We start from the raw sequence: 18,380 nt of genomic DNA on the forward strand, positions 1-18,380 counted from the left end.
TGTGGCTCCAGCCTCTCATTTAGCTTCCTCCAAACATCCTCCAGGAGCCCTGCTGAAAGCCGGGTCTGCACGCTGCCCTCCCCTGCTTCAAACTCATCCTGGGGGCTTTGGGTACCTGAAGAGGAGGCGACAGGGCTGTGATTATGGAGGAGAGGGGTTCAAAGGAGAGAAGGAGCATCCTCAAGACAGTCCCCTCTTCTCTATGAATGCAGCCAGGAGCAAAGGTGGGGCCATGGATACCTCCCTCTTCTGCCACAGCGGGGAGGTTTGATTGCTTTATAATTCCCAAAGACAGAGCTTTGCCTCCCAGAAATCCCTGTTCAGGGCCCGAGTGTATGGTCACCATCTGGTTAGAGGGTCCCTTGGTTTCAGAGCAGTGAGTGTGAGCGACCCGGGGTCTTCCCACCAAAATAAAAGTCCCTCGGGCCAGCCAGGACTTCAGGTTGGTGCAGTGCTCTCCTCCTACTGACCTGGGCCTTTCTGTTTTGCAGCTCCCTGAGGGCCTCCTTTGATTCCTTGAAGCAGCGTAAGTCCCCGACTGCCCCCCACCCTAAGCTGCAGGGTGACAGGATCTCCTGGGAAAACTCATACCCCCATAGAGGAGGTGGATGGATTCTGGCCAGGAGGGGTGAGCTCAGGCTGTGGCCCCGCTTTGCATAGGCTGCGAGGCTGGTGGAGGATTTGGGGGTGACAGAAGACAAGGTGTGGAGGCTGGGGCTCGTCTGGTCCAGGCAGGGGTGTTTTGTGGGTGGCTGAGGCCCATCAGTTCTGGTGTTGGGGACTGACATCCATGCTCTGACCCCAGAGATGGAGAACGTGGGCAGCTCACACATCCAGCTAGCCCTGACTCTGCGCGAGGAGCTGCGGAGCCTCGAGGAGTTCCGCGAGAGGCAGAAGGAGCAGAGGAAGAAGGTGAGGTGGGGGTGGGGGTGGACAGCAGCGTCCCCATTGCTTCCCCGAGTGGGAGGTGACCATCATCAGTCACCGTGGTGGGGAGATCGACCCTCCTGATGGAGCCGAGGGGGGGCAGCACCCCTGTCTTTGGGGGTTGAACGTGGTTTGAAGGAGGAGGGGGAGCATATGGACAAAGGTCTGGCTGCTGGAACCACAGAATCAGCTCAGCCCGAGACCCCAAGGGCCTTCTACTGAGCGGCCTCATGCCAGGGAAGAGGGAAAGACATTGGTCTTTTTGATTCTCCTATGACAACAGACTGTAGAGGGCCATTGGCAAGTTGGGGGTGTCCAGGGGCGGCAACCTGAGTTGGGCGGCGATCGCTAGAAACTGGTCTCAAGCCCAAGGATCAGGGCCATTTGTCCCGGAGAAAGGCAGACTTGGGGGCTGTCACTCAGCAGGGTTGCCCAAGGCTGAGGGTGCAGAAACACTGTGGGGGGCGGGGGCGCAGGCACGGCTTTGTCTCCAGAGGTGCTTCTCACCTATGTGTAGGGCATGGCTGGCCCTCGATGGAGCGGCTGTGTGGAAAGGAAGCGAGATCCCCACTGTGGGAGGTGCACACAGAGGCTGGAGGATACTTGTTGGGGGCTGCAGGGTGGGGGTGCAGGGCGGGGGCCCTCCCAAGCCTGGGGGATGGGGGCTCAGCTTCTCAGGGCCTTAGTGATGAGGGTGTGTCCTGGATAGGGCGGGAGAGCCAGTGCACAGGAAGGCTTCGGGCTTGCAGGGGAGGGATCGTGGTAAGGTGTCTGAAGAACTGAAAGTGGAAAACACACAAGTGAGCTGTGAAGGAGAAGATTCCAGCTCAAGGCTCGGGCCAGGCTGGGCCTGGGTGTCCTGGCCAAGCCACTTCCCCGTCTGTGTTTCAGTTTCCCTCTTGTAGGATGGATACTTAAGCCCACCTCCCAAGCTTCAAACCAGAGCCAGACCCCATCAGTCTTCACAGCCAGGGTTCCAGCCCTGTTTAGTGGCTCTGATGGCAGAAATTTACATGGCTGCACACCCTGTCTGCCCACCCAGCCAGCTGGGGTCACAGGCTTTCATGATCCTAAATTTGTCTCCCTGAACAGACAGAGGGTCCCCAAAAGCTATCCCCAGAAGCTGTCCCAGCCTTGAAATGCAGGAGCAGGTGACCTGAGCTGGGATTTGCCTCCCGAGCTGCAACAGGGCAGCCTGGGCTCAGCTATTTTGAGCTCTCCTGTGGTCAGAGGGGCTGTGATGTCTGTGGAAGCTGTTTTGGACAAAGCGACTCCTTCCTCAGAGCAGCAAGGGCTCTGCCCCTGCAGGCAGAGAATTATAATGTAGTGTGCATGCATGTGCGTGTGCAGGAGAGTGTGGGCACACGTGTCTCCTCATCTGGCCTGTGCACGTGCATGTTTTTCAGTGTCTGTGTGTGTCTGCACCTCTGTGACTGGGTGGCTTACTGAGGTCTCCCAGCTGGCACAGACCCCCCCCCCCGAGAGCCCAGGCACAAACTGGCTCCAGTCCCAATGCCCGGGGCATTTCATCTCCAGTTCCTCTCCTAAATTATAACCCATTCTCTGTCCTGGCTGTTCCATCTTCTTATCTGCACAAGAGGCCTGGGAGGAGAATGTGGGCCTCTGTGCCTATGGCCATGAGCATGTGGGGGTGTGTGTGCATTTGTGTGAATGGGCCCGTGCTTGCGCGTGGGTGAGCAGCTGGGAGCCTGGGGGCCTGTTAGTGTGTACTTCCGAGTGTGTTCACGTGAACTCTGCGTGAATGTGTGCGCGAGGGTGTGCACACGGGCTGTGAGCAACTGTGATGTATACAGAGGCTGTGAATGAAGGACTCTGTGTGTGTGCACGCACGTGTGTGTGTTTTTAGGGGTGTGTGTGTAGTTGGGAATTCCCGGGCTGGAGGCCAGGTCCTGGCTGGGGTCTGCTGCAAGAACACATGGGCTTACCCACGCCCTGGGCTTCCCTTCAGCCTTCCGTTCCGAGGGTACTTGTGAAGGAGCAGGCATGCCGGTGGGGAGCATCCTGTCACCCCCACCTCAGAGTCAGGAGGGGATGCTGTGCCTCATCCCAGGGACACCCCGTCCTCTTGGCCTAGGGGAGCGTCCTGAGGCCACGGCCCCCAGCTCAGAGCCTCGTGTCCCCTGCAGTACGAGGCCATCATGGACCGTGTCCAGAAGAGCAAGCTGTCGCTCTACAAGAAGGCCATGGAGGTGAGTGTGAGGGTCCAGGACCACAGCCCCTCCTGCTGTCCTCCTGGTGAGGGACAGCAGGGCTCAGGGTGTGGTCCCCAGGAGCCCTGGCTGGGCATCTGGGACAGGCTTGCCTCAGGCCTCTGCCCAGCATCATGCACAAGCCTGCTGTGTGCTGGGGCTGTGTTGGACACCAAAGCCCCCAGTGGATCTGCCCAGGACCCACCCTTGGGGGCTCCTGACTGAAGGGCAGGCAGACAGTTGCACTCAGTGTCCCCTGGGGTGATCCATGCTGTCATTTGAGGACTCTGGGGGTGGAGGGAGGAGGGACCCCTTAGGGCATCCCATAGGACACTGGCAAGAGGGGGAAAAGTGTTCCATAAGAGGGGCAGCGTGTGCAAAGGCCTGAGGCTGTGTGGCATTGTCAGGGACCATGCCCCCAAAGAGGCCAGAACCCTGGCAGCGCTATGCTGTCCCCACTGAGAAGGGGCCCGGAAACGAGATTGCCAGCAGCCCCCACCCCTTCTCCATCTCCTTTCTGGATCTCCAAGGCCCTGTCCCTGGGGAGGATGTCCCCACTCCACCCACAGACAGGGAAAAGGGAGGCTGGGCTCAGGGAGCCTCAGTCTGGGGGGTCGCAGCGTAGCAATGTGTGGTCCCCAAGTCACACCCCTCCATACCCCCAGTCCAAGAAGACATATGAACAGAAGTGCCGAGATGCAGATGACGCTGAGCAGGCCTTTGAGCGTATTAGCACCAATGGCCAACAGAAGCAGGTGGAGAAGGTACGTGGGCCACTGGGGCCATGGGGTAAGCCCCAGGGCTGGGGCAGGGTGGGAGGCAGGGAAGGTGCACCACAGACACCTCCCAGGCAAGGTCTGCATCTGGGACACGCTAGCTGTTCACCCCTCTCTGACCCTCAGTCTTCCATCTGTGAAATGAGTTTCCTAGACTCTCAGGACATGGACAGGGTCAGTTTGATCCCCTTTGCCATCTCCAGGCCACACAAGGACCCTCAGAGCAGGCCCACTGTGGTCCAGGCCCAGAGCTCACAGGGCAGTGAGAGCAGACGCTAACCCTCACACAACCCTTGAAGAGGGGCTCAGTAGGCCCATGTCACAGAAAGGAAACTGAGGCCCAGAGACGGTAAGTGACTTGTCCAAGGTCACAAAGCCAGGATGCAGCAGAGAAGGGATCCAAGCCCAGGTGGTCCAGAGCCCAAGCTCTTGACTGCTCTGGCCTCTGGGCCATGGTGGGAGTGTCAGAGCCACCAGGGCCCAAGAACATGTTGCCCATTGCACAGATGGGAAAGCTGAGGCCCAGAGAGGGCAGGGACCTGGGGGTGAGTTGGGAGCAGCATGTCAGGGGCCAGAGCCCAAGTGCCAGCCAGTGGGTTCACAGTGGCCACACGGGCTGCATCTGGCTCTGGTCCACATTCTCCCTCCGGGTCTTGACAGCTGCTTTTCCAGTGTCTCTTCATGGGCTGGAGAGCCAGTGAATGATGGAATTTGTTCACAGTTGGCTCCTGATTGTCTCGCTGGGTGGCTGGAGGGGGTGTGACAGTCACTTCAGAATAGCCCAGGGAGGCTGGGAGCCCGAGGGCTGAGGCCAGGTGGGCTCTGGTCTCCAGGACAGGGGCTCAGCCCTGCTGTCCCTCTGTCTCCTCAGAGCCAGAACAAAGCCAAGCAGTGCAAGGACTCGGCCACGGAGGCAGGTAGGTGGGTCCCGGCCACCTCCCAGACCAGGCGTGGTGGCCTGGACAGGGCTTCTTCCCACCACGTCCTTCCCTCACCCTGGGGACACACCCCCACCTGACTGCACAGTCACACGCTGTCCCCTCTCATTCTACATGTGGGCAACGAAAATAAACACGTGTAGCTGTCCCGCTGCAGAGGCCACTCTTGGTGCTGTGCACGTTTAATCCACACCACACTCCTATGAGCTGGCTGCTGCTATTATCCCTTTTTAACAGATGAAGAAACTGAGGCACAAGGAGGTTAAGTAGCTTGTCCAAGGTCACACAGCCAGTAAGTGGTGTTGATGGCATTTGAATGAGCCCAGGCCACCTGACCCCAGAGCCCAGGATTTGCACGACCACGTCCATGGCAGAGACCCACTCATCTCTCTGTGTGTCTCTGTCTCTGTCTCTCTCTCACACACACACACACACACACACACACACACACACACACACACGCAGGCTTCTCTGGGCCTCTCCTTCTGACACCAGAATCCCCCCAATCTCCTCACCCCTTCTGACACACCTCCTAGGACAGAGAGCTCACCCCTCCTCCCTTCCCCTGGGAAGCCTCTCTCCCTTCTGCTCTGCCTTTTCCAGGACCTGGCCACTCTCTTGGCTGGGGGACAGAGGTCATGACCCAAGCCTGCTGGGCTTGTAGCCCAACAGCTCCTGACGCTCCCCTCCACCCCGCCTCCAGTGCATGGCCACCCTCTCTGGGCCTCGGTTTTCCATCTGGAAAGTGAAGGGGTGGGGCCCAGGGATGGCAAGAGGTGTGGACTGTAAATTTGTGTGTATGAGGCTCCACTCTGGCCCTCAGGCAGCTCAGAGCATAGTGGGGGAGCAAAGTCACCCCGAAAACAACAGTACCAGAGTGGGCAGCCCTAATAAGCCTTTGATGAGGCCCTACCAGCAGCCAGGGCAGGTCCCTCTGGGGGCAGTGGGGCTCCGAGGACTTGGGGGAGGAGGGCCTTCCAGGAGGGGGCGCTGCAGGAGCAAAGGGGGAAGGAGCTTGTGACATGGGGGTAATAGGGGGTGTCTAGGCCGCTTGGCCTCCCTGAGGGCCTCCTGTGCTTCCAGAGCGGGTGTACAAGCAAAACATCGAGCAGCTGGAGAAGGTGCGGGGCGAGTGGGAGCAGGAGCACCGGACCACCTGTGAGGTGAGTGAGCTGAGCCTTACTTTCCCCAGCTGCAAAGCGGGAGACACCCACCCCTGCTCTAGCTGCTTCAGGGGGGACAGATGAGGCAGTGGGTCGGGGAGGTACCATCCATCCATCCGTCCATCCATCCCACATACACACCTTCACTCGCTCGCCAGGCCCTGTGCTGGGTCCTGCCCCTGGGTGCTCACTGCCTGGCTTTGTGCCCTGGGTCCCTTTGTTGCAGGCAGTCATTCTTCAACCCTTTTTGCTGAAGCTGAGACTGAGGCTCAGACAAAACCCACAGCTTCTTGAGCCCTGCTGATGGACAGGGCCGGCGAGACAGGGCTCAGGATCCAGGTCCAGTGCTCCTCTCACCACCCCCACTGGGCCTCTTCCAGTGGGAGGTGGGGCCTGGAGGGGGCTGGGGGCAGGAATCCCCCAGGCAGCTCAACTTCCTCCCTGGCAGCCTCAGGGCTGGCACAGAAGTGAGAGTGGGGACCTACAGGGAAGTCTTTCCTTTAGACGTGGCTTCCAGCAGAGCTGTGAGTGGGGCCAGGTGGCCTAGCTCTGCAGCCCCTCCTCACTTCTCACCTCCCTCCCACCCCCCAGGCCTTCCAGCTGCAAGAGTTTGACAGGCTGACCATTCTCCGCAACTCTCTGTGGGTGCACTGCAATCAGCTGTCTATGCAGTGCGTCAAGGACGATGAGGTGGGGGCTGAGGGCGTTGGGGCATGTGGGGGGTAAGGAGAGGGCCACCTCTGAGCAACAGCATGCTCAGGTCCATCTGTGCCAGTCAGAAAACACCTAGTCCTCTGTGGTCCAAGCCCTGGCCCCAGGGGTCTCAGACCTGAGTAGCTCAGCCTCTGCTCCCAGCACCCCGGGGACAGGGAGCTCAGTACTGCATAGGGCTGCCAGTCTCTCTGCCCAGTAGACTGTGTTTCTGTGGTTACCCTGGCATCTGCCTTCTCCTCCCCACCCTCTGCCCCCACTCCCTCCAAAGACCCTGGCTCTGCTCCCTCTGCTGGAGCAGGGAGGGTAGGTGGACACAGCCCTTCAGAGGTCTGCTGCAGGCATGGTGCTTGTAGCAGCCAAAGTCTAGTCTCTTTTTAGCCCCGCACATCTCCAAGATATCCTGGTTCCCTTTACTGAGCCCAACATGCTGGGTGGAATACGGTGGGTCCTCCCCAGCAGAAAGGGGCCACCCTCTCCCCCCAGGGCCCTGACCTCTGTCAGTGCAGCCATAGAGCCAAGAGCGCTCTCAGGCAGCCCCGGTTCCCTGATGCCCGCTGCTGCTCCTTGCCTGACCCCTCCTGCTCATGGCTGTGGGGTTTTGACTTTTTCTTTTTTTTTTTTTTCTTTTTTTTTGCCCACCTGGTGCCTCCTCCTAGCAGTGGAAGGAGTGTTGGCTCCAGATCCACTCATGCTGGATCCAAAGTCCAGCTATACTGCATTCTTCCTCTGTGACCTTGGGCAAGTCACTCTCCTCCTCTGAGTTTCCTCATTTATAAAAAGGGAAAACCGTGTGTACCTCAGAGGATGTCGTGAGTTAAGTCCCTTCCATTGGGCCTTGTGCACAGTAGGTGTTCAGGAAACAGAGGCAGCTGCCCGCCAGGGCTCTGATCCCTCAGGCAGGCCTGGGGCAGTCACACCCCGAGCTCCCTGACTACAGTCTGGGAGCTGAGCACAAAAGGCGTGTGAGGAGGCCAGTGGGGCAGGGGCCCTGGCCGGAGCTGAGTCCACGGGGGCAGGGCTTTGACCAGGGCAGGCATCAAGCTGAAGCCGGCCCTGCTGCCTCTGCTCTTTCCCACCCCCAGCTCTATGAAGAAGTGCGGCTGACGCTGGAAGGCTGCAGCATAGATGCCGACATCGATGGCTTCATCCAGGCCAAGAGCACGGGCACCGAGCCCCCAGGTGAGGCCCCGCCCGCAGGCAGCGCGGCCTCTGGGTCCAGGCCCATCTGGCCCTATTCTCTGAGCCTCAAATGCCATGACAGGGCTGGGGGAGCTCAGAGCTCCCTTCTGGGTGGAGTCTTGGCCAGACCCGAGGGAGGAGCGGGGGACAGTGTAGTCCCATGGCTGGGTCCCTGGCCTGCTGCCTCCCCAGAGGCTAAGAACTCTCTGGCACTCAGAGGGAAGGGGTGAGGATGGGGGATTAGAGGTGGGAACCTCCCACAGCCCCCACCCCCAGCCTGTTTGGTCCCACTAAATCATGAGTCCAGAATATTCAGTCTTGGTTGTACCCACACTGGGGTCTCTCATGGAGTGAGAGAGGCCTCTCCCCAAGCACCAGGCCAGGGCCAGAATGAGAAAGTGGGGCCCCAGTCCAGGTCTCTGAACAGGGATAGGTTGGGGTATAAGGGGGCTCAGGTCCTGCCTGCCCTGTCCTTGGCTGCCCTGGGCATCACGGGCTTGCTATCCGCAGCTCCGGTGCCCTACCAGAACTACTACGACCGAGAGGTCACCTTGTCTTCCGGCAGCCCTGGCATACAGCCGTCCTGTGGCATGATAAAGAGGTAAGGCACCTGATGACCCTCTCAGGCCGGGACACAAAAGCTGGAGCAATAGTTGGGGGCAGGAAGTGGTCCAGCCTCTCCTCCTGCAACTGGCTCATCCACACCTATTTATTGAGCACCTACTGTATGTCTGGTGTCCTGTTTAGGTGCTGTATACTCTGCAGGCAAGACAGGCTCAATCCAGCCTCATGGAACCCTCAGCCTGAGGGGATCCAGCATTAAACAAATAATCACTCCCCAATTACTCACTGGTGACTGTGCTCAGAACTGTGGGGAGGCTGCCACGCCGGCTTCCTTGTCCCCTGGGCCTTGCTACTAGCCTGGGTTGGTGCCCTGGACTGCCAGGCTGCAGTGGGATGCTCTCCAACAGGCATGGGATCCGGGATATAGGAGCAGTGGCCCACAGCCAGTCTACTTGCAGAATTCTCCAGGCTGTTCCAGGGCCCCTTCTCTGGCCTGTCTGATTAAATGACAAGGTCCCAGTGCCATGCCTCAGTGTGTGAGTGACCTGGGCAAGTTGCCCACCCTCTTTAGGTCCAGGGCCCATGAGTGTTGGAGTCAGACTCAGAACTCAAGAACTCTCCTGTTCAGGCCTTGGGGGAGCCCCCCAGTAGCCAGGTTTCTGAGGGGCCATGTGCTCAGTCTCTGAGCATCTATGGGCATCTATGGGTTTCATGTATGCCTGTGCCCCTGTGTCCACCCCAAGGCCTCCATGGCCTCCTCTCTCCACCAACCTTCAACAGAGGGCCCTGCCTTTGGGAGGTGGGGGATGGTGGGGAGGGGTTGATGTAGTGCCTGGCCCTCCCAAGGACCAGCTCATTTCCAAGCCTCAGGAGCCCCTGGAGCCTCCTACTCCGGCAAGCAGAGGCTCGTGGGAATCACCCGTGCTCAGAGAGGACTGCACACACACCCCTCTGAGAAACGTGGGGAAGCTGTGACCTGGGAGGAGGCACATCCACACCCTCACAATGGGACAAAAACTAGGGGGACTCAGGCCTCCCTCCACCCAGGTGAAGACCTGGATTCCAGCATAGGTGGTCATTTAAGCAACTGGATGAAAGAACTCACTTGGGACAGTATCAAGAAAGGGCTGTCCTGAAGAGGACTGTGAGAGAGAGAGAGAGAGATTCCATAGAGCGGAGGGAAGCCAGGCTGCTGGTCAGGGGCCATGATGGGGAAGCCACAAGCCGGGCAGGGTTGGGGAGGGGCAGGTGTTAGAAGCATAGACACCTCTGGGGAAAGGGGGCCGTGGGGCAGGACAGCACGGCGGCCCAACAAGCCCTCTGCCCTTCCTAGGGCCCTGCAGCTCCGCCCCTGCGCCCCCAGCTTTGACCCAGCGGGGCTGGCGCCCGGGACTGCACCTGTGCTCGCGCCAGCCCTTCCCGTGTGTCCGCGTGCTGCCACCCTGGGGTCTCGGCTCCCTGCCCCTCCCGTCCCACGTCGCATCACGGGCAGCCTCCCACAGGCCCGAGTCACGGCCGGCCCTTGTCTGGCACTCAAGGCCGCTCGGGGTCCCTGCTCTGCATCTGTGCACCCCTCTCCCGTTCACCGGCAACGACTTGCCCCCCAGCCTCACCTGCTGAAGCTTCACTCGGCCTTCAAGACTTAGCTCAGTCCCACCAGGACCCCCTCTCCCAGGCAGCGCAGTAGCCTCCGCCTCCGCCTCCGCCGGGTTGGCCTGTTACTGTTACTGTCTGCTTCGTGGGTGCCCGCAGCGTGTCTCATGCTGTTCCATTTTTCTCTCTTATTCAACAAACCTTCATGACCCCGGCTCAGTGCAGGCCTGAGCCAGGCCAGGGGCAGGGGTGAATGAGCGGAACCCACGCGGACCCGGGACCCCCCTTGGCTGGCCGGTCCCCGCGGCTGCAGGGAGGAGGCCAGCTCGCTCGCACGCGGCGGGAGGGAGGGGCCCGAGAGTCTTCCGTGTGGCTGCAGCGCGGAGGTCTCAGGCCCGCGAGGGGGCGCTGCAGGGCGCAGGTGCTGAGATGGTCTACAGGGAAGTGGGAGGGTGCTGCCGGGGAAGGAAGGGCCACTGGGACCACACTTTAGGGAGCCCTCCTGCCTGAGGGGCACCCCATAAATCACGTCCATGCCTGGAAGCTAGGGGTTCCTGGCAGAGGCCCTGGAGCCCCTAGAGTTCGCCCTGCCTAGTCTTCCCTTCTGTCGGCGCCCGAGGGACCTTGAGTGTCGGGCGAGGGGACCCACCCTCTTTTCTGTCTGCCTCCAGGTTCTCCGGGCTGCTGCATGGAAGTCCCAAGACCGCACCGTTGGCAACTCCTGCTGGTAACTGGGGGTGATGGGGGGCCCCCAAACACACTGTGGTCCCAGGGGAAGGAGAGGACTCCTGCATGGCACAGATGGGGCAGTGTCCTCCAACACCAAGGGGGCGGGGAGGGGAGAGGCAGGGCCAAGCCGTTAGAAACTCCACCCAGCAGGGCCTCCACAGGCCAATGTCCTCAGAGAGGGGCGAGGCCCAGGCCTCACCCTGCTCTCAGCCTCCACAGAGACCCTGACCCCCACCTCCGAGCGGAATGAGGGCGTCTACGCGGCCATCGCAGCGCAGGAGACGCCGGGAAAGCCCTCCGCGCCAGCCCGGGACTACCGCGCGCTCTATGACTACACGGCGCAGGTGAGGCTGTGTGCGCAGGTGGGCACGTACGCCTGGGGATGTGCAGGGGTACAGCACTTAGACAACACCCAGCGCTTAGGGGCGGCTCCGCGCATCCGCTGAATGAACGCTGGTGAACAGGTACAGAAGCGGGTCTGCTCGAGTCTATGCGGGCACCCATGCGGGGCATGTGCGACTGTGCTGTCCCCCGCAGGCTGGGAAGCGCGGGTGCCCGTGTGTGCGCGCGCACAGGTGCCCACGTGCAGGCAGGTCGGCAGAGCCTGGGGCTACCCGCAGGCAATGGTTTGGGGTCTGGCTCTGCACCCTTGGGTCAGGTCCTTGTTCTCCTGGCCATTGGTGCTGAGAACCATCAGGGCCAGAACGAATGCTTCAGCCGTGTTGGGATTGACTTTCTGATGCCCACGGGAAGAGGGTGGGTCAAGGCAGCCACAGGGCAGCTGAGCCGAGATCCTTGGAGAGTCCATTAAGCTCCCTGCTTTGATGGACCCCACATCCACCTAGACCGAGGCCAAACATCCCTACGCGACTAGGCAGGCAGGGTGTGGCTGCTCTGACCGAGGCCACGGCTCAGGGATGCAGGCTCCCAAAGCTTAGTCCCAGGCAGGGCAGTCAGGCCAGAAGAATGAAGGGTGCTTGCATGACAAGGACTAGCTGGGGCTGGGGACACTCTGGGGTCACCAGCAGTTGGGAGGGGGAGGGCACACTGCACGTGAGCCTTGGAGTGACAGCATGCCCTTGGGCTTGTACGGAACAACCCTGACCCCCAAGGTGCCCTTGTCACTGTATCTGGAGCAGAGTGGGAGAAGGGAAAGCCCAGGTTGGGGGAGGCCTACAATGACAAACAGAGGGACATAGGAGGCCAATTCCCTTGGGGTACCACACATCCTATACATCTTCAAGGGCTGCCCCAGGAGACATGGGCATGTCTCAGCTGGCCCTGCCCACCCTGGGAGGCAAGCTGGCATTTACTGCTGGGGTGGAGGGAACGCCAGGCCAGAGCCCTCCCAGCAGGTCCCTCAGCCTCAAGCAACTTTCCATCTCTTGCCCAGAATTCTGACGAGCTAGACATCTCTGCGGGGGACATCTTGGAGGTCATCCTGGAAGGGGAGGATGGTTGGTGGACAGTGGAACGGAATGGGCAGCGTGGCTTTGTCCCTGGGTCCTACCTGGAGAAGCTCTGAAGAAGGGACAGCAGCCCCCACGTGGACCTGCCTGGCCTGTGGAGCCAGCAGTGCCCCACCACCAACCAGGCCTTGCTGGGGCACCAGAACTGAGCCTGCCGCCCCCTCTTACCCTCCGGGATGGGATGGGTGCTGGTTGCTCCCAGAGGAGCCTTTCCCCCAGGGAATAAAAGTGCATACTTTTCTCTCTGGTCTGCTGAGGTCCCTTTCTCTCTTTCTCCTGCCCCAGTATCCAAGTACTCGATCCAGAGGCAGCAAAGGAGAGAGAGGCGGAGTCTGAGAGAGGAAAGCTCCCCTACTCTCAGACAAATCTCCAGCTCTAGTCACTGAGGCCCAATTCCATCCCAAGTTCTGCTGGGGACAGAGGAGGTGGCCCGACCCCATCGCTGGGAACTCCCACTGTCAGGGAGAAACACTTATCCCTAGGCAAACAGGGGAAGGTTGCAGGGGTAAGGGAGGATGGGGCAGGTGCGAGAAGGCGCTCAGAAGGGCTGGGGCAGAGAGCTCAGGCTTCCCAGGCACAGAGGGACTGGAGTGGGGCTTGGACTGGCAGCAGCAGGCAGGACAGGGTGAGTGTGTGAGCACAGGGAGGAGGTGGGAACACAAGTTTAGAACAGGAAGCAGGTGACGGGTCTGTTGGGGGCAGAGGGGCCATGGTGAGGAAGACAGACTGAGAAACTTGTGGTTGGAAGTGGTCCCCATGGCCTCCTGTCCCACCCCCTGCTGTGGCCTGGGGAAGCCACCGCTGCCTGTGATGCTGCCTCTCAAATGCGGCACACCCTGCCTAGGCTCCAGCCATGCCAAGGCTCTGGGCATGGGTGTGGGGGACAGGGCCACTGGGACCTGGCAGCTCCTCAGTCCTGGGCCTCTCCGGGGTGAATGGCTGAGCTGGCCCACCTCACACTCACCTGCAGGCTCCCCAACACTCTGCCAGCACAACAGGCCAGCAGCCCACCCTGCCTTGGGGCCAGACCCAGGGACTACAAGGGATGGGGTGGGGACACGCTGGTTCTCCTCCACTGGGCACACTCTGAGATAAAGTGGTGAAAGGTGTTCCTGCTCCCCGTAGACCATCTTTCTCCGGCACTGTTAATTACTTCACTTATACTCATTCATACACCTTTGTGGACTGTTTGCTATGGACACAGATCTGGCCAGGCTGAGGGAAGGTAAGACGCATAAAGCCTCAGTCTCTTGCTTTCTTCAAGGAGCTTTTGACCTGAAAGTTGGACAGTACAGGACATGTCCAAAGGTGCATGGCTGTCACAGAGGCTTCTGGGGACAGGTGGCCATGAACAAGCAAAAAACACGGGATTCCTTCTGCTCCTTCCTGCCTTTGGTAGCTTGACTGTGGGCAGGGAGAGGATTCATGCATGTGACAGAGAAGGGAGGGCAGTCATCGGAATTCCCCAGGATTTAAACTAAACAAAACTTGGGAGAATCTAATCCCACCTCCTGCACGATGTCCTCCCCGCCACTCCTGGGCACTGGGCACCCCAGTCGGCTTCAACATCTCTGGTGACATCCCTATCATTCCCACCAAAGAAGCCCATTGTGAACTTCCCACTGGTCCTGGCTCTGCCTGGCTGGCCACCCACCTGGCAGCAAGTAAACGGAGGACTATCCCACATGCGCAGGCAGATAGCAGATGCCACAGTGGCAAAAATGAGGCCTTTGACCAAGTCCTGCCCTAGGCAGAGGGCAAGAAAGGGGCTGGTAAAAGGGGGCTGCTCTGGCATTTAATGCAGACACCCATCTTTATACCCTCAACTTCGTCACTTGAACAAAGCAGTGGGTTTAGTTAAATGACTGCTGGAAGAGGGGAGTGCCTCCAGATTGTGGCCTCACCCACATCTCAGGTGTGTGGCACTTCACAGGTCTGCAGTGCAGTGAGAGGGTATTTCACCACCCAAGTGATGGGCCCAAGTGGAGGTGCACAGGCATGAGGTGGCCCCGGGGTGCAGGTGCAGAACCCCAGATGCAGAGCTGAGGACCAGGCTGCCATCCGCTGCATGTCGCCCATCACTGCTTCCCAGAAGAGAGGGTGTGGCAGACGGAGTGGGAAAAGGCTTTGGGCCTCTGGAAAAAAAATCAGACTGATGCTTAAGCCCTTCCTGAAATATCATTTTCCTTCATAAAGCAAGTCCTATAAGAGAGGTGACCAAATGCCCACACCTGGCCCTGACCCATCTGAGGTGTACAACTAGGGATGTCTGGAGGGAAAATGCAATCTGGTGCTTGGTCTTATATTCCCCAGAAGGAGAGAGAAGCCAGTGAGTAGACTTGGCAATGAAAAAGCTTGCCTGGGCCAGAAATTTTGCCCAGGACACACACCTCAAGCCCTGCCAGGTCCAGCCAGGTCCCAGGACTGCCAGGCAACCCCACAGTAATTCAACTGAGAGATGTTGATAACTTTTGTATGACTGGCACTGTATTTGATAATGGGGGATGGGGGGTTGAGAAAATTGATGCTAAGATAAAGGGTACCCTCAGTGCTCACACACCCCAAAAGGGGGAGACAGACACTTTCTAACCCTCTGACACAGGCAGACAAGGAGAAGGGCAAGAGCCAGGAGTGGGTTGCTCAACACACAGAGCAGGGTGGCTTGTCTGGGGGGTGGCAACAGGGCTGGAGAGCAATTCTGGAAGAATATGGGAAGGGGCTTGGCAACTTATAGGATGTGAGATGCGGTGGGAAGAGTGGAAAGGGAGGAGATGAGGAGTGATTGCTGAGCTGAGCCCTGAAGATGGGCAGGTCTGCCCCAAGGGGAGGAGGAGGGGAAGGAGGGGGAGCAGCAGGGACAAAGCCTGAGCAAGGGCCCAGGAGAGGCAGGACAGCCATCAGACTGATCACTGGGGTCAGATCACATATGGGCAGCAAAGAGGATAGAAAAGAATAGTTAGGTATCAGTGCTTTATTTATTCCTTGAAAATACCTTGTCATCTTGATTGAGCATTCCATTCCACTGCAAAGATTTTTTAAAAAACCTTTGGCCTAGATATTTATCTTCATCTCTGACAGGTGCTGCAGTGTCTGTGGGTCCCGCAGGGTGATGGGTAACAACTGTTAGATAACAGAGCCTATGCTCCAGTCGTTCAGGCGGCCAGAGAACAGAACCGAAAGCCACTCTTAGGTCACAATTTATACCAGGGAAAAAAACCCACAAATGAGTCTAAGTCAGATTCATCGCCTCTGCCGCTTTCTCCACTTTCTTGCACACAGGTCACAACCTCAGTTGCCGGGAACCAAGTGCATGGAGGATGGCCTTCCCAGCAGAGGAGATGGCACCAGATAAAGAGGGAGTTGGCATGTGTGTAATTGGGTGTATAAATAACTGCAGCCTCTTCCTGACAGAGGGCCGCTCAAAGACAACAAGGAGCAGGAGGGGAAGCATGGCCTCTGAATCACAATGGCAGGGTCTGAATGCAGGCTTGCACTTCCTTGACTGGGCTTAGGCAAGTCCCAATTTCTCTGGGCCTCAGTTTCCTTATGAGTAATATGGGTGCAATATGCCCCTATGCAAGTTGCTAAGCCGATAATGTTCAAATTAAATAATGGTTAAGTGTTAATTAAAAGCAAAGGATTACCAATTCAAACAAAAAGGCCCACAACCTCCAATCTTGGCTATACTCAACAGCAGCCTTGAGCTTAGCATCATCATCCCCACTCAGCACGCCCCCACTCAGCTGTGGTTACACCAGTGAGTCTCCCCAATTTCAACGTCAACGAAGAAAAACAAGCCACCATTTGGACAAACTGGATGCACACACCACTGGTGTCCAACACCCAATTCCAACCACTCTTGCACAGCCATTCCTAGGCTGGGTGACCTCAATTTAAGGGTTGCCTGTTCAGCTTGGTCTGCTTGATATAATCCCTGGCATGTGAGGCAGCAGCACAAGTCCAGAACAAGGTCACCACCAGCAAGCAGGCTCACTGCCCTCAGCACCCTCAGACTATCAGTACCACAGGGACACGGCTCAACAGAGCCCCCTTAGGGCCAAACGGAGGGGAAAGGGGCCCCCACTCCATTTTGAGCTCTGCTGGGTAGTTTACATATCAGGCTAGCAGTGGTTCTCAACCCTGGCTACACTATGCAATCAGCTGAGCAGCTTTCAAAATGCTGATGTTTCTAAGGTCCCACCTTAGAAAAACTGAAACTGAATCTCTGCAAGCTGAGCTTGAGCATAAATATTTCAAACGTTCTCCTCGTGATGCCAATATGCAGCCAGGGTTGAGAACCTCCTGGCTAAAGGGTTCTTCAGCTAAAAAAAAAAAAAAAAAAAAAAAGTTTGAAAGCTACATTTTTTTTTTTTAAAGATGACTGGTAAGGGGATCTTAACCCTTGACTTGGTGGTGTCAGCACCACGCTCTCCCAAGTGAGCCACGGGCTGGTCTTGAAAGCTACATTCTTACGGCACCATCTCTGACCACTATGTGCCTGATGCTGGGGATGCAAAGATAAACATGTCTCTTTTCCACCCTGTATTATAGGTTCCACATCTATCTTGCTTTCTTCACTGGATAAACTCAGGATAGCAGGATCTCTGTGTGAGTCAACTTCCCCCACAACTGGCAATGCATCCAGCACTGTCCAAAAAGGTATTCAGTCAGCACTTTGGAGGTGTCTCAGGAGATCTGAGTCACTGCAATAAAAAGCCATGCAGAACACACAAATTATTTCCAAGAACTGCAAGGACGCTGGATATAAGATCAATACACCCAAAAAGTAGGTGCTCCTACATACCAACGACAACGAATTAAGAAATGTATCAGGAAAATTACTCCATTCACAATAGCAACAGACATTAAATTTCACAGAAAGTTTTTGAAGTAAATTGTTAAGATTTATAAGAACAACAAAAAAAAAAACCCTATCAAACTGGGCAGAGGACAAAAACTGAAAATTCAGGCGATACAAATGGCTGAAATACCTTTGAAAACATCTTGGGCCCAGCTAACAGCCAAATACATATTTTTATCTATCAGATTAGAAGCAAAGAGAGGGCTGACAATACCCAAAGCGTCGACAAGGTGCAGGGAAATGCATTTTCATACACTTCTAGGGGAAATATAAACAGATGTAACCCTTCAGGAGAGCAACTGGATGAATCTATGAAAATTTTAAATGTGACTTTCGATCCAGAGTAAATCCACTACTGAGGCTTTACCATGCAAAAACGCAGGGTGGGGTGATGAAAATTCTTTGGAACTAGAAAGAGGTGGTGGCTGCACAACACTGTGAATGTACTTAATGCCTCTGTATTGTTCACTTTCAAATGGTGGATTTTATACCATGTGAATTTCACCTTAATAAAACTTTTTTAACTAAAAAAAATTTCAAATGCTGCCAGTATGCATATGGAAGTCCTTACTGCAGCAAGGTTGGAAGCAGCCTTAAAGTCATCCACTCATTGTACATTGGCTAATCATGTTATTAATTTAGCTGTGCAGCTAAGAAAAAGGAATGACAGTCTATAGTATGACATGGAAAGAGCACCATACTATGTTGTGAAGAGATAAAGAGGGCCTAGTAGAATAAAATTCATATAACAGCAAAAAGCAAAATGAAAACCCACCACTGTCTGTTTCTGTATTTATAGACAAGAGTCTGGATTCACACCACTGCTAAACTTGCTTACCTGTGGGTACCTTATTCTTTACAGATGTCTGTATTTATATATTTTTTAAAGCACCAATTACTTTTGTTTAAAAACAAAACTAATTTTTAAAAGGCAGTAAGACAAGTTCCATCAACCAATAGGACAAGAAGCAAAGCCACTCCAGCAGCAATGAGCACACCTAGTGCCAAGGACCAGGGCTCAGTCACAGAGAATACAAGATGAGCCTGGGACATCTTATTATGCCAGAAATCACAGGAATGCTTCAAAACACTGTCAGGACATAGGAGGCAACTTGAAGGGGCTCCCACTGGCCAAATCTGGAACTATTTGAGAAACTCCCCTGCAAAGGACAATGATGAATTATAGTTGAAAAAAAATGGGAATCCATCAGTCCATTATGGATATAAACGGACATATAAAAATAACGATGGGAGGGT

At 56.7% G+C, this 18,380-nt stretch overlaps 1 protein-coding gene across 1 annotated transcript in view; it reads left to right on the forward strand.

Moving 5' to 3' along the window:
- Nucleotides 1-12,512, forward strand: part of PSTPIP1 (proline-serine-threonine phosphatase interacting protein 1) — a 43,566-nt gene extending 31,054 nt beyond the window's left edge. The window contains exons 5-16 of the mRNA XM_063090558.1: nucleotides 492-526; nucleotides 806-912; nucleotides 3,075-3,137; nucleotides 3,803-3,901; nucleotides 4,785-4,830; nucleotides 5,935-6,014; nucleotides 6,606-6,704; nucleotides 7,811-7,907; nucleotides 8,418-8,508; nucleotides 10,736-10,791; nucleotides 11,004-11,137; nucleotides 12,187-12,512. Of these exons, the coding sequence (XP_062946628.1) occupies nucleotides 492-526; nucleotides 806-912; nucleotides 3,075-3,137; nucleotides 3,803-3,901; nucleotides 4,785-4,830; nucleotides 5,935-6,014; nucleotides 6,606-6,704; nucleotides 7,811-7,907; nucleotides 8,418-8,508; nucleotides 10,736-10,791; nucleotides 11,004-11,137; nucleotides 12,187-12,318 (1,039 nt within the window). The 3' untranslated portion in view covers nucleotides 12,319-12,512. The remainder of the gene's footprint in view (nucleotides 1-491; nucleotides 527-805; nucleotides 913-3,074; nucleotides 3,138-3,802; nucleotides 3,902-4,784; nucleotides 4,831-5,934; nucleotides 6,015-6,605; nucleotides 6,705-7,810; nucleotides 7,908-8,417; nucleotides 8,509-10,735; nucleotides 10,792-11,003; nucleotides 11,138-12,186) is intronic.
- The last annotated feature ends 5,868 nt before the right edge of the window (nucleotides 12,513-18,380 follow it).

The sequence above is a fragment of the Cynocephalus volans genome, chromosome 3 (genome assembly GCF_027409185.1).
Source record: "Cynocephalus volans isolate mCynVol1 chromosome 3, mCynVol1.pri, whole genome shotgun sequence".
NCBI lineage: Eukaryota > Metazoa > Chordata > Mammalia > Dermoptera > Cynocephalidae > Cynocephalus > Cynocephalus volans.